General features: G+C 43.9%; 1 protein-coding gene across 2 annotated transcripts in view; it reads left to right on the top strand.

Moving 5' to 3' along the window:
- The first annotated feature begins 2,651 nt into the window (after positions 1-2,651).
- Positions 2,652-14,405, top strand: part of STX1A (syntaxin 1A) — a 32,062-nt gene continuing 20,308 nt past the window's right edge. Inside the window, exons 1-2 of one of the 2 annotated variants that reach the window (XM_032216538.1) lie at positions 2,652-2,687; positions 4,999-5,098. In XM_032216538.1, coding sequence (XP_032072429.1) covers positions 2,667-2,687; positions 4,999-5,098 — 121 coding nt within the window. In that variant the 5' untranslated portion in view covers positions 2,652-2,666. The remainder of the gene's footprint in view (positions 2,688-4,998; positions 5,099-14,405) is intronic. The other variant, XM_032216537.1, reaches the window with a different exon arrangement.

Here is a 14,405-nt window from a genome sequence, read left to right as displayed (position 1 = left end):
CGGTTGAAACTTTGAGAATGAATTTGGAAACTGTGTTGAAAAATCTGGAAAATCGAACGGAACTGTTTGAAGATTTGTTGTGTTCTTATCCACCTCGTTTGAATGCTGTTCGAAGGGCTAATGGTGGTCATACTGACTATTAAATCGTGTCAATAAACTCAGTTTTTGATGGGCTTTCGAATGGTGTATGAATTATTTGTGTTGTTATTACAAGTGTTGCTGTGACCCCCTAGGAAAAGGTTATGCCCCGCCCTGTACTAGGAAAGAATCAATATAAATCGTAAGGATACAAGCAACAAAGGTACAGTCATATAGTCATAAGTGGGAGGAGTTGGGTGATAGGGATGATGAGAAGATTAATAGTAATAGTAATGCAGACTTAGTAAATAGTTTGATAGTTGAGGGAATTATTTGTTTAGCAGAGTGATGGTGTTCAGGAAAAAACTGTTCTTGTGTCTAGTTGTTGTGATATGCAGTGCTCCTTAGCGTCCTTTTGAGGGTAGGAGTTGAAACCGTTTACATCCAAGATGTGAGGGGTCTGTAAATATTTTCACAGCCCTCTTTTTGTCTTGTGTAGTGTACAGGTCCTCAATGGAAGGCAGGTTGGCAGTAATTGTTTTTTCTGCAGTTCTAATTATCCGTTGAAGTCTATGTTCGTCTTGTTTGGTTCCAGAGCCAAACCAGACAGTTATGGAGGTGCAGATGACAGACTCAATAATTCCTCTGTAGAACTGAATCTGCAGCTCCTTGGGCAGTTTGAGCTTTCTGAGTTGGCACAGAAAGAACATTCTTTATTGTGATTTTTTGATGACGTTTTTAATGTTAGGTGTCTGTTGAAACCTTCTGAAATAGCTTGAAACTTTTTGTGATATATGTAAATTCAGTAGTAGTCCAGTTCAAGCTGGTTTCCCAGGGGACCAGGGGAGAGCAACAGTGGTAACTTTGAAGACAGGTTGTAAATAGCTGTTTTAAAGTCACTTCAAGGTTTACCTGTAAACATCAGATTTCATGACCAACTAGGAAAATATAATGCAGCCATGGGACAAGGGAGTCTTACTGTACTGCTGTTCCTATAGTAATTAACTTTGTTCCCCCACATTTTAACATCCTTGCTGAATAGCCAAGCACAGGTTTTCTGGTTCAACTGCCTCAAAAGTCATATTGAAAAACTTGTGCTTTGTGTTGCTGGAGCTCCTTGGAATTTGGAGGAAGCTGGTTTTTCAGGTTTAAGATCTCTTGCCAATCTCCATCACTCAGTTCTTAGGACCCTGCCACCCCACATCTGACCAGCTGCCTTAAAGCTTCGGTGCCTTCACAAGTGGGCTGCAGGGTCAGCTGACAACTTTTTATTTGTTGTCTCACAGCAAACATATGTGGTAAAAGTAAAGGCAGCGACAGCAATGGAGACTCAGGGCGAGGAAGTCAACAAGGAGCCTTTTTTTGTACTTCCTCATAGCTCAAGACCTAAAATAAACACCTGTTCTGACCCCCCTTCCGTCCTGTGATTAATGCCGACACAGGCTTACTATTAGCCACGCTTTATTCACAGCCCAGACACGACTCACAGGGAAGACGTTGGCAGCAACCCAGACTCCCACAGATAAGAGATACAATACAAACAAGAGTTTCTCCAGCTTGTTATGAACAGTTGTGTCCTGCAAAAGGTCTCCTCCCAAAGTCTCTTCTTATATACTCTCTTGGGAGGAGCCAAGTCACAACCACCTGGGCTTGATTATCTCTTATGAGTCTGTCTCCGTAACTGCTGCCTCCATTTCTCTGCCCTTCTTTGCCTGGCATCAGGGACAAACTCCCTTTGATCTTCCCCACTGCTCCATGCCTCAGGTGCCTCCTGGTGGCCAACCAGCCTCTCTGGTCCCTGCTCGGAGTCTGAACCCTGCCCAGGGTCCTCCACATCTTCCATAGCAGACTCATAGGGTCCCTCGCTATCGGAGTCCATTGGCAGCTCCAACGGCTCCTGCTGTCAGATTCTGAGAGGGCAAAGGTACTCCAGATCCAGTATGACATCCTTGCTGTGACTACTACTCCTTAAAGAAGTTTCCTGCTAACACAAGATCAGAGTTGCTTGAACCAAATGGGGCTTGGACGTCACTTGTGGCTACTGTGATGACAAAAGTATACTCTTATTACTTCTTGCTCCTGGCTGAATTAGGCCTGGTACAATTTTGATCAAAGTTAAGCAAGGAAATTTGTTCCTAATACTTTTTTCTTCTTCCCATGTTTCAGTCCTTCTCTTCATGGTTATTGCCTTAGGGGAGAATAAACACAGCCCAAGGCACAGATATAGAAAGAACATAGGGGTAGGCACTTAAGAGCTGGATGGTGTCCCCATATAGTGCAGAAATGTAATAGTACTTCTACTTTTAGCTCACTTTGAAGAAAGGATGATTTATTAGCACTAGAACAACTCAGAAATGAATGAGTTGGAAGAACAGGAATCAATGCATAGCCGGCTTTGTCCTTGAGGGAAATCAAAGGTACTATCCAACTGATGTCGGCTCCGGCCTTATGGTTCAGAATTTAGGTCTTTGCATTATTTGAGGCAGCCCTTTGAGATTCCAGATATTGAAATTATGTTTCTTACATTGCAGGCCAAGGACAGTGATGATGACGATGAAGTTGCTGTTGGCGTGGATCGGGATCGTTTTATGGATGAGTTTTTTGAGCAGGTGATAAATCCTTATTTATTATTTATTATTTAGTGTATGGCATATCATACATGGACTTGCAATACATATGAACATTTCACCTAGATTAAAACGCAATAAAACATGAGTGTTTAAAAGATCTATAAGAACAGCAGTGGTGCAGTGGTTAGAGTGCAGTACTGGAGGCTACTTCGGCACTTTGGCCGATCGAATCTCATCAGGCTCAAGGTTGACTCAGCCTTCCATCCTTCTGAGTTGGGTAAAATGAGGATCCAGATTCTTGGGGGCAATATGCTGACTCTGTAAACCACTTGGAGAGGGCTGTAAAAGCACTGTGAAGCTATATATAAGTCTAAGTGATATTGCTATATTCAGATACCAATGTCTAGGCCAGCTAACCTTTGAAGCGCAGTATTGTTTAGCAAAAGCACTTAGACTTATATACCGCTCCATAGAGCTTTACATCCCTCTCTAAGCAGAGTCAGCATATTGCCCACAACAATCTGAATCCTCATTTTACTAACCTCAGAAGGATGGATGGCTGAGTCAGGATTGAGCCCGTCAGGATTGAGCTCCTGGCTGTGGTCAGAGTCAGCCTGCAATACTGCATTCTAACCACTGTGCCACCATGGCTCTTCTATATGAAAGCTTATGTGGAAAAAAAAAATCAGATATTGGATTGGTATATGCCCTCAGCTTACAGCCAGTCACAATGTGATCTTATTTCTTATATACACATGTATAAAGATTAATAAATATAAGGATATTCTCTAGATGGAGGGCGCATAAGACTGGACACTCAACAGTTGGAAAACAATTAACCAAACAATTTTTAAGCATTTTTCTTAGAAACACTTAACAACCTATAACCCGATGAGTCATTATTTCAGAAATATTTTCTTCTCCAATTTATGGGTGCTTTAGAATAGATGGTGGCAGAGCTTCGAATGTTTTTCAAAAGCTTTTAAAAATTCAGGGAGCTAGTCAGAGATGTATCTGCCTTGAAAACAGTTCAATGAAACATCAAAAGTTGACCTCAAGAAATGTTTTAGGACATTTTGCATTATGTCACAACTTGCTTCATAAAATGTTTTGTAAGATTTACTAAATTTCAATTCTAGGAGAGTCATGAGTCCTAGATTTTGGATGCATTCTCTTAAGCCAGCTCATTTGAGATACAGTATTTTGGTTAGCAATAGCAGTTAGACTTATATACCGCTTCATAGGGCTTTCAGCCCTCTCTAAGCAGTTTACAGAGTCAGCATATCGCCCCCACAGTCTGGGTCCTCATTTCACCCACCTCGGAAGGATGAAAGGCCGAGTCAACCTTGAGCCGGTGAGATTTGAACCGCTGAACTGCAGATAACAGTCAGCTGAAGTGGCCTGCAGTACTGCATCCTAACCACTGCGCTACCTCGGCTCCTTCTGGTTGAAATAGTGTTGGCATATAGTGCATCATTTCACCCAAATGAGAGTTTTAGTAATATATAAATAGATAATGCTATTGTGAAAAATATTTTGAATGTATTTACAATAGGATGAAAAAACAATACAGCAGAGATGTACAAGACTGTATAGTTCAGTGATGGCTAACCTTTGGGTTATTGTGTGCTGAACGTGCCCATAATACAATGCATGTGCAACATCCCCTGCGCACCCTGCCCCCTTGCGCATGCACATGCAACCACCACATTCCCCTGCACATGCACACGTGACCTGTGCGCCCCCCCTCACATGCACATGTGACCCCCTTGTGCCCCGTTTTGGGCCTAGTAGGCTTCCCTGCAGCCTCCTGGGAACAAAAACAAGCCGCAGAGGGGGAGGCCTCCCACGCTCCCCTGCCCATGCGTGCATGCCCCCCCTCACCCCATGCATGTGCATCTCCTGCATGCTCCCATGCATATGTGGCAGAGACCCAAAAATCAGCTGGCTAGCAGGAGGCGCGCGCGCATGTGTGGTGGAGCTGAGCTGAGGCAACAGCTCGCATGCCCCCAGAGAGGGCTCTGCGTGCCACAGGTTCGCCATCACTCGGCTAAGGGAAAGAACAATAGGGTTAATTTAACAATGGGATTGTGATCATGTAATAGGCAGTTTGTTGATAGCATTGGTAAAATGAGGACCCAGATTGTTAGGGGCAAGATGCCAACTCTATAAACCATTTAGAGAGGGTCGTGAACCACTCTGAAGTGGTATATAAGTCTTAACTGCTGTTGCTATTTGACTGATTGATTTTTAATATGTCAATCCCAAAATGTGTAGCATTCATTATAGCCGGCTTCAGGATTCAGAGTTTTAATTCTGCAATCATACCAGGCTTTTCCCCCTCCCTCAGGTGGAAGAAATTCGTGGGTTCATAGAGAAGATCTCAGAAAATGTGGAAGAGGTGAAGAGAAAGCACAGTGCCATCCTCGCTGCCCCAAACCCTGACGAGAGTGAGTAAGATTGCCTTGCGTTTCTTTCACGACTGGACCAAGCAAAGCAGTAGGATTTTGCTAGGGACAGAGAGTTTGTCTCGTGGTTGCAGTTAGAATGAAGGCCTTCACTGCATTGTCTCATTCATGTAAACCAGATAGAAATTGGAAACTTAGGGCCAGGATGGAGCATGACCATGGGATTCCATGGGAGTTCAAGAAGAAGGGACCTGAAGCTCGTCTCAGGCTGTGCATTTCTCATCAGTGTTTATGCTTGTCAAAGACTTTGTCTTGAAATGCTTCCAGATTTGGTTTGTTTCATTATGCAGCTTCCCTGCCTCGTTAGTGGAATTTGACAGGGAGATCCAGATTATGTTACCAAACACTTTTATGCCTCTCCGCCACCTCCATCTATCTGTTTTGTACAACAGACAAATCCACCGTGGAGGGAAAGTTCCAAAGGCTGCAGGATGCCTTTCAGCTGATAGTGTTAGGTGTTAGCCATGTAGAAGCAGCTTTGCTTTTTAGATTAGCCAGCTGGAAATTCTTTGTTGTTGTTGTTTTTGTTGTTGTTGTTGTTGTTTTTGGGAGGGCTGCCCCCCACATGGATCTCTGCTACTATGCAACCCCTATTGTGGCTAGCTTCGTATTTTCCCTGCTCTGTTCCAAACAATGGAACGTTCTCTCCCGTGGAAAGTGTGAGTGCTGCGTAAATATTAATTAACTCCCTTGCCTGATTCGTGTGAGCACATTAGAACAAAGCGCTCTGTAATTAGCTATGTCTTAATTTAGACAGCAGAACCTAGCACTTGTCTGTCCATCTCACAGTGGGAAGCTTTAGGCATGACCAGAGGTGGGTGGCCTGGGTGCAAAAAAAAATATGATTGTGTGGAACCCAATAGATTGCTTCATGGCTGAACCAGCTGGTCATATGAGCTAAACATTTCAAGGGAGAATGATATGATTAAGGGACAACAGTGAAATCACATGTAGTTTAGGAGTTCCATCTCAAAATCTGTCACAAGCAGTGGTGAAATTCAATTTTTTTATTACCAGTTCTGTGGGTGTGGCTTGGTGGGCATGGCAGGGGAAGGATACTGCAAAATCTCCATTCCCACCGCACTCTGGGGCCAGCCAGAGGTGGTATTTGCCGGTTCTCTGAACTACTCAGATTTTCCGCTACCGGTTCCCCAGAAGCGGTCAGAACCTGCTGGATTTCATCCCTGGTCACAAGGCTGGAAAGTAGTGGGTCTATGCAGAATGCAGCTCAAACGTGATCAAAAAAATAAAATGAAATTGTCCTCCGGAGACTGAGCCAAATAACCTTTTTTCCCCTTCCCATCAAATTTCAAAGCTAATTGACTTCTTGGCAACTTTGGATTGTCTTGACAATTCTAGACAGCTTGCAAACAAAAAGAAAACAATACATGTAAAAAAGGTCACAGCCAACTGGAAGAACAGTTCACCAGCTATGAACCAATGGTAACTAAAGGAGGCTTGATAGTCCTTTGAGGTAGCCCAGACATGAAGCAAGCCATTCCCACATACCATTCCTGAGCTTCACTATCACTCTCTCCCAAAGCCTAGGACAGGGATGGCTTTTCCTTTTTGGTGTCGAGTGCCCAAAGTGTGTGTGCGCACGAAACCCCAAAATGCAATGTGAGCACCACCACCCTTGTGCAGGCACCCCATGCCCCCTATGCCCATGCACGGCAGAGACCCAAAAATGGCCGGAGGTGCGTGCGCATGCGTGGTGGAGCTGGGCTGGGGTGACGGCTGGCGTACCCACAGAGAGGACTCTGCGTGCCCTCTTGCCATCATGGGCCTAGGAGAACTACTGGGTCCCTAACAATGTCCTAAATGTCAGAAGAGTGGAATGAATCTCTGGGGGATATCATTCCAGAAGACAGGTCCAGCCTGGGCTTCTGTAAGATGACACTGTTTAATTAATGGGACCCAGGGCACAATCACTGCGTGATCATATCCAATTGTCATCAGAAAAGGTAGTTGCTGTTTTCCTATAATGGAGCGAGGATAACGGAGTTATAGGCAAGAATCAAGCAAGGGAGTTATAGTAAATATCTTTCTATCACTCCTTCCAGAGGGAGGGCTTAAAACTGTTGTGACACTGCTTCCTGTAGAATAGTAGGCCCTTCATTCCATGTTTTCTCAAGTCTTCTTCCATTAAGTTCCCTTCTGGCTTTTCAGTTTGACACTGGAGAAAGGGATGGTGCTATCCCCTCCCACATGAAGCAGTGTCTTCTGAGCTCCACTTTCAGAGTGAGTAGAATGGAAACACGCACTTTAGAATGCCTTCTCTCCATTCTAGAAAATGGGCATTCATGGCAAATCCAATGGATAGTTTGGAAAAAGAGGCACTGAATGTTGGCTTCCTGTTTCTATACTATTACTTCTCAACTTTGACAATTTTAAGATATGTGGACTTCAACTCTCAGGATTTTCCCAGCCACCAAGTCACAAAAGCTCTGTGTGGCTTTAGGTCAATCATTCTATCTGAACCAACATACTTCATAGGATTATGGTGGCACAGTGGTTACTGCCAGGAGTTCAATCCTGACCAGCTCAAGGTTGACTCAGCCTTCCATCCTTTGTGGATATGTCCATGATTACCTTTACAATAAAATAGAAGTTTACCACTGCTTTCTTTCACAAATTTTTCTTTCCAATTTTCTGGTCTAGCCTACAACCCCGGTCTTTCCTAGGCATCTTCTATCCATGTAGGAAACAGGTCCAATCCAGTTAAAGTTAAGGTTAAGGTTAAGTAGAGCCGGGGCGGCGCAGTGGGTAGAGTGCAGTACTACAGGCCACTTCAGCTGACTGTTATCTGCAGTTCAGTGGTTCAAATCTCACCGGCTCAGGGTTGACTCAGCCTTCCATCCTTCCGAGGTGGGTGAAATGAGGACCCAGACTGTGGAGGCAATATGCTGACTCTATAAACCGCTTAGAGAGGGCTGAAAGCCCTATGAAGCGGTATATAAGTCTAACTGCTATTGCTATTGCTATAACTGCTAAGGTCACCTAAGGTCAGCCAGCTGGGCAGATTTCTACAAAGAAAAAACAAAACCATGAATGCTAAAAACAATAGTTCGACTTCCTTAGCAGTGTCTGCGTCTGTAATAATGCTCATTAAAATTCTCTAGCAAATGTTGCAAGCCCTGTTAATTTTTAGAGTCACACTGATATGAAAAGCACTGGAAAGTGCTTTTCTGGTTAGTAGCTGGTTGACCAGACCAGCATATCTTTTTCTGCCTTGAAAGATGGCATTCATATAGTCTGTCACAGCTCACCAAGTTGTGCCATTCCTTGTTCGTTCAATTCCTTGTTTTCTTGCTTCCTCTGACAACTCTTTTCTCTTTTTGTGTCTGCTGTAGGCATTCTTTAATTAGGACTGTGTGGGACGGGCTCTCGGGATTCAGCGGGCAAGTGCTTCCAGAAAGGATAGTTGGATTTAGATAGCTTCTTCCAGGCAGAGCCCTCATTTCCTCCTACCTCAGTTGCCTACGTGCCTGTTGCATTCCCCAGACAGATGCCACCAGTCTCTCTGGGTCTGCCCACTTGGTAGCTGGATGCTTTGCTTCCCCTTCTGCCTTTCATGCTCCACTTTCAGTCAAGCCTTTTGCTACCCTCTGCCCTCACCATAAACCCAATTTTCGGCTGCTCAGTTGTTTAAATTAGATTTGCCTGGTTCTCCCCACTTTACTGTATTCGCAAGCCTGAAATTCAGGGATGGGTGATTCATCCCATTGCTACACCACTCTGCTGACAAATAATCCAAGCACAGTTTGTGCATCTGCATCTGTTGGCAATAGGAGGCTTGGATTGCTCTCATTAAAAAGGAATATGCTAAATTGCCTCCTTCCAAAAATCCCGTGGCTTGATTCAGAAGTGACAGTTGAAAAATAAATGAACAGTCCTTACTGTAGAATGACACCTGACTCCAAACTCTAAGATTGAGTATAAAGTCTCGCAAAGCCATTTTGTAGCAGGTGTGCGAATTGTGCATGTGATGTGTTTTGCAGTGCAAGTTGACTTGGGAAGCAAGTCTCATCTTTGGTGGGATTTATTCTTGGATCAATTTACTTGGGGTTGTGTGGATAAACACTGGAATGTCTAGCAGGCCAATCATCCCATTTCAGTGGAAGGCCATTCTTTTAGCAACAGGTTTTGGTGTCACCCAACCCTTCACTGAGTCAGCCAAAAGGGACCACCACAAGGACATCTAGATGGTTCTTCATAATACTCTGCTGGTGTGATGTTGAGTTTGATCAGGGTTTTTAAACTAGGGAAAATAATGGAAAGCGTTTCCTCTGATTGATTGTCTATGGAGATTCTCAAGTCATCCAGGTCATGGTTGTCCCAAAGGTGCTTTTTCAAAAGGCAACCGGATTTTGTTTTTCCTTGAAGAGGTTTCGCTTCCCATTCAAGAAACATATTCAGTTGTGACTCAGCATCACTGACTCAGTTATGACTTCAGTCAGAATTAAAGAAGCTTCTTGGATGAGAAGCGAAGTGCCTTCAAGGAAAAACGAAGTCCGGTTGACTTTTGAAAAAGCATCTTTGGGTTTCCTCTGATTCTTCGGTCCTTTGGCTTCCTATTGGTCTCCGAACGCGCTTCAAGGTGCTAGTTATTACTTTTAAAGCCCTACATGGCTTAGGACCTGGATATCTGAGAGACCACCTCCTGCCACATACCTCCCAATGGCTGATAAGAACTCACAGGTTGGGCCTTCTCCGGGTGCCGTTGACCGGACAATGCCGGCTAGCGGCCCCTCTGGGGAGGGCCTTCTCTGTAGCTGCTCCGGCCCTGTGGAACGATCTACCTGTAGAGATCCAGACCCTTCCCACTCTCTCGGCCTTCCGAAAAGCCACTAAAACCTGGCTATTCCGGCAGGCCTGGGGCTGTTGACTCCACGAACAAGGTCCAGCCCCACCTAGATGGAATGTATGATGTGTTGTTTTAAATTGTTTATCTTTCTATTTTTAACTTTTTAACTTTTATCTTGTTTCTGTAAGCCGCCCGGAGTCCTACGGGATTGGGCGGCATACAAATTTATTAAATTACTAATTACTAAATTACTTTATATCAGGGGTCTCCAACCTTGGCCACTTGAAGACTTGTGGACTTCAACTCCCAGAATTCCTCAGCCAGCTTTGCTGGCTGAGGAATTCTGAGAATTGAAGTCCACTAGTCTTCAAGTGGCTAAGGTTGGAGATCCCGGCTTCATATCATAGTGGAATACACTGGCTGTTTCAGTGTAGTCCAGGATTCTCCACTCATCACATTTAAGGAACATTTGAAAATTATTTATCGCAGCTTTCTTTTGATCTTACCCACTGTTGGTGTGAAAGAATTGCAGCTTTACAATTTTTAGGTAGCATAATCAGTGGCTGCAGAGTTCTGAAAGGAAAAGAATCAAGATGTGCCAGATTAGGAGGGAGTGGTCTAATGAACTAATTACACTATCTGCTTGCAGGATACAGTGGCAGCATCTCTACAGTCCAACCTCTTTTTCAGGGTACTGTTTGAATGAGAACCCACTGCCTGAAGTCAGTGTTTGGGCAACAGTTTTTACTTTTAAGAACATTTTCTGTTCAAGGTTTAACTGAAATCTACTTCTCTGCAACTCCTTTTTCAAAATAACTGGGCTCTACCTAATGCTTATTAGCTCAGAGTTCTCATCATTTTTGCTTCTCCTAAACATGCACAGTACTTTACAATAGAATAGAATGGAATTAAATAGAATAGAATAGAATAGAATAGAATTCTTTATTGGCCAAGTGTGATTGGACACACAGGGAATTTGTCTTTGGTGCATATGCTCTCACTGTACATAAAAAGACAAGATACATCAAGAATCATAAGGTACAACACTTAAGGATAGCCATAGAAATAAGCAATTAGGAAACAATCAATATCAATATAAATCGTAAGGATGCAAGCAACAAAGTTACAGTCCTGCAGTCATAATTGGGAGGAGATGGATGATAGGAACGATGAGAAGACTAATAATAATAGTAATGCAGCCTTAGTGAATAGTTTGACAGAGGTGAGGGAATTATTTGTTTGGAAGAGTGATGACATTGGAGGAAAGACTGTTCTTGTGTCTAGTTGTCTTGGAGTGCAGTGCTCTATAGCGTCGTTTTGAGGGTGGGAGTTGACACAATTTATGTCCAGGATGTGAGGGGTCTGTAAATATTTTCACAGCCTTCTTTTTGACTCGTGCAGTGTACAGGTCCTGAATGGAGGGTAGGTTGGCAGTAATAGGTTTTTTTGTTTTTTGTTTTTGTTTTTTGCGGTTCTAATTATCTTCTGAAGTCTGTCTCTGTCTTGTTGGGTTGCAATTCTAGTTATGGTAATAAAAAAAAGGTAAAGGAGTGTCTGCAGTTTTTACTCCTCTAGTTGTTCTTGACTCTAGGGCAGGGGTGTCAAACTCAAGGCCCGCAGGCCAGATGTGGCCTGTGGGGCGCTTATATCCGCCATCTAGGACTGCCCTGGAAACAGTGAAGGACCGGCCCGCAGTGTCTCTGCCAGCGAAAATTGAGCTCCGTTTTCAGCTGCGACAGCCTCCTGCAACCCTTTGCCAGCCAAAATGGAGCTGAGGAAGGCCACGCGGGGTCCTCCCTAGCTGCATTTTTGCTGGCAGAGCACTCGGGTCTCCACATGAGTGAAAGCGAGCTGGCTACGTCGAGCTGATCCCGGCCCCCTGAGGTCAAACATAACCCTAATGCGGACCTCAATGAAAATGAGTTTGACCCCAGCTCTAGGTGGGTTTCAAGGCCATTGAGCTAGAGCTGCCCAAAGACATTTCCTCAGTCATGTGGCTAGCAGGACATCACAGAGCACTGTTACCATCCCACCAAAGTGGTACCTGCTTGCATTTGTGTGCTTTCAATCTGATAGGTTGGCAGGAGAGGGGGAAGACAGGAGCTCACCCCTTTACTTGGCTCTCAGGTGTTGAACCTGGGCTGCTGGTTTTCCAGGTGACAAGCCCAGCATCTTAACCCCTGAGCCACCGTTCCACCCTCTTAGTTGTGGGACATGATCTAATTGCTCAGCTTTTTAAGTAAGTCTTACTTTTTAAATCTATCCCTACAGAATTTTACTAATAATGGCTAGAAAGAACCGTATCTCCTTTTCTCTCTTCCACTCCCTACCCCACCCCCCCATATCCCAAAGATTTCTCTCTATGCCAATTGCTTCATGGGCCATCTGTATTTGCACAGCTGGAGCTGGATCAGTGCTTGGAACAGGCAGGCAGCCTTCATCTTCATGTTGCTATGCCATCCACTTCCTCAAATGATATCCGGCTTCTCTGTGCCTCCAAGATGTCGCTAATGAGCTTTGGGTCACATATAAAGGATGGAAACATTGATTTCCCAGACTGAGTTGGTGTGGCTTATTAGCCATTGTAAACACCTACACTGTGCAAGACAGAAATTGCTCCCTGGGGATGTGTTTGCCTTTGAAAATCCAGAAGATTTTTATTAGATAGGAAACAGCTACTTCAAAAGCAGAATAGCAGAAGATACGGGGGGAAGGGGACGGTTGAAGAAAGCATAGAGTCTTTAATTTTACAAATAGCAAAGATTTGCTTGTGCAGAGGTAAAATATTGCATTTCTTATGCAGCTTCCTCTTTACTGCTCCCAAAATATAGACGTTTCATCATATATCGCACTGATTATTTGACTGGAAAGCAAGAGATAAATTGTAACAAAGAAGAACATATTTTAAAAGGAAATATAACAAAGGCAATGTAAGAAGGAAAAATCCATACAAGATCCTTATTAATTGTCGCCTTTTATTCTCCCAATTTATTACACAGAATTTAGATGGCACCAGCTTCCTACATTCCAGTATTTTTCTGGACTGTTCCCCCCATTTATTTATATATCTGATCTGTATTGCATAATGTATAGTGTGAATCCATATCTGCACAACATGTAGGTAGCACAGCTTTTTCTGTTTGTACCTAATGATGGATTAACATATCAAATGAAGCCTTAAGAGTCAATTAAATGTTGCTGTAGGCCACATCTGAAGCTGTGGTTTGTTATTGGCTTGTTACCCAAGTGCCAAAAAGGGTGCATGTGCACGCCAGAAAATGAACTTCCGATTTCTGTGCAACACCCAGCTAGCTAGTCTTCTGGTTACTGGTGCGCATATGTGCATGATAATCAGCTGGCCAGCAGGCATGCTCACACTAGAAAACGGAAGACCAGCTCTTCCAGTTTCCAGCACTGCCGCATGCACGAAGGCCAGTTGACCATTGTGCCAAAAACCAGGAAGAGGAATGGGTGACAATATGCGTGCCAGCCAGGCAACATGGCTCCATAGGTTCTCCATCATGGCCCTAGTATGACAGATGCATGATTTGTTTGTGGCTTCTGGTCTTATTTCTAGTTTGATTTTGTCCTATGCCCAGACTTGAAACCAATCCAGTATTGTGGGTATTGCGTGCTTGTATGAGTGGTGGGTTTCAAATTTTTTTTAGAACCTCTTCTGTAGCTGTGGCCTGCTTTGTGGGAGTGGCTTGCCGGCCATGTGACTGGGTGGGAGTAGCTTGGCAGTCATGTGACTGGGTGGGCGTGACCAACTTGTAAAATGTGGGGAAACTCACTTAACAATGCTCTTGCTTAGCAACCAAAATGTTGGCTCAGAAACTCTGGCATTTGAAGCACGCAAGTCTTAAAGCTATCAAGTTACAAGACCCTTGCACCCCTAACCCTTTAGGAAAAAAAACCCCTCAGAGGTGTTCAAACGTGACAGCTTTAAGACTTGTGGACTTCAACTCCCAGAATTCCTGCTCTAGTTATGTTGGCTCAGGAACTCTGGCATTGAAGTGTGCAAGTTTTAAAGCTGTCAAGTTACAAGACAAGTTACAAGAAAAAAACCCCCAGGGATGTTCAAACTTGACAGCTTTAAGGTTTAGATAGGACTCTTAGAGGTGGGCAGGGCAATTAATGAGCCAGCCAATCAGTGAGCGGCGAGCAGGGCAAGCATGGTGCAGACGGGCGGGGAGAGGGAGCTGGAGCCAATTCTAAACGGCATGGTAGATTTATGGAACCTCTTCTATAGAAGAGGTTAGAACTGGCAGGAACCCACCCCTGGAACTTATGCATCCATATTCTCTATATTGAAACTATCAGTTCAGAATCATCCTAAATTGCTTACAATTTTTCTTAAGGTGAAGGACAGTATGAGGATGCAACTGAGAAATAAGGCTTTTAGTTTCTTTTTTCCTTGTCCCTCTATGTTCCTACTAGGTTTGCATGGCCTCATTTGATGGAGAAACATCCCATTGAACA

This window comes from Thamnophis elegans, chromosome 4, assembly GCF_009769535.1.
Source record: "Thamnophis elegans isolate rThaEle1 chromosome 4, rThaEle1.pri, whole genome shotgun sequence".
Classification (NCBI taxonomy): domain Eukaryota; kingdom Metazoa; phylum Chordata; class Lepidosauria; order Squamata; family Colubridae; genus Thamnophis; species Thamnophis elegans.
This window is presented reverse-complemented; position numbering and strand designations above follow the sequence as displayed.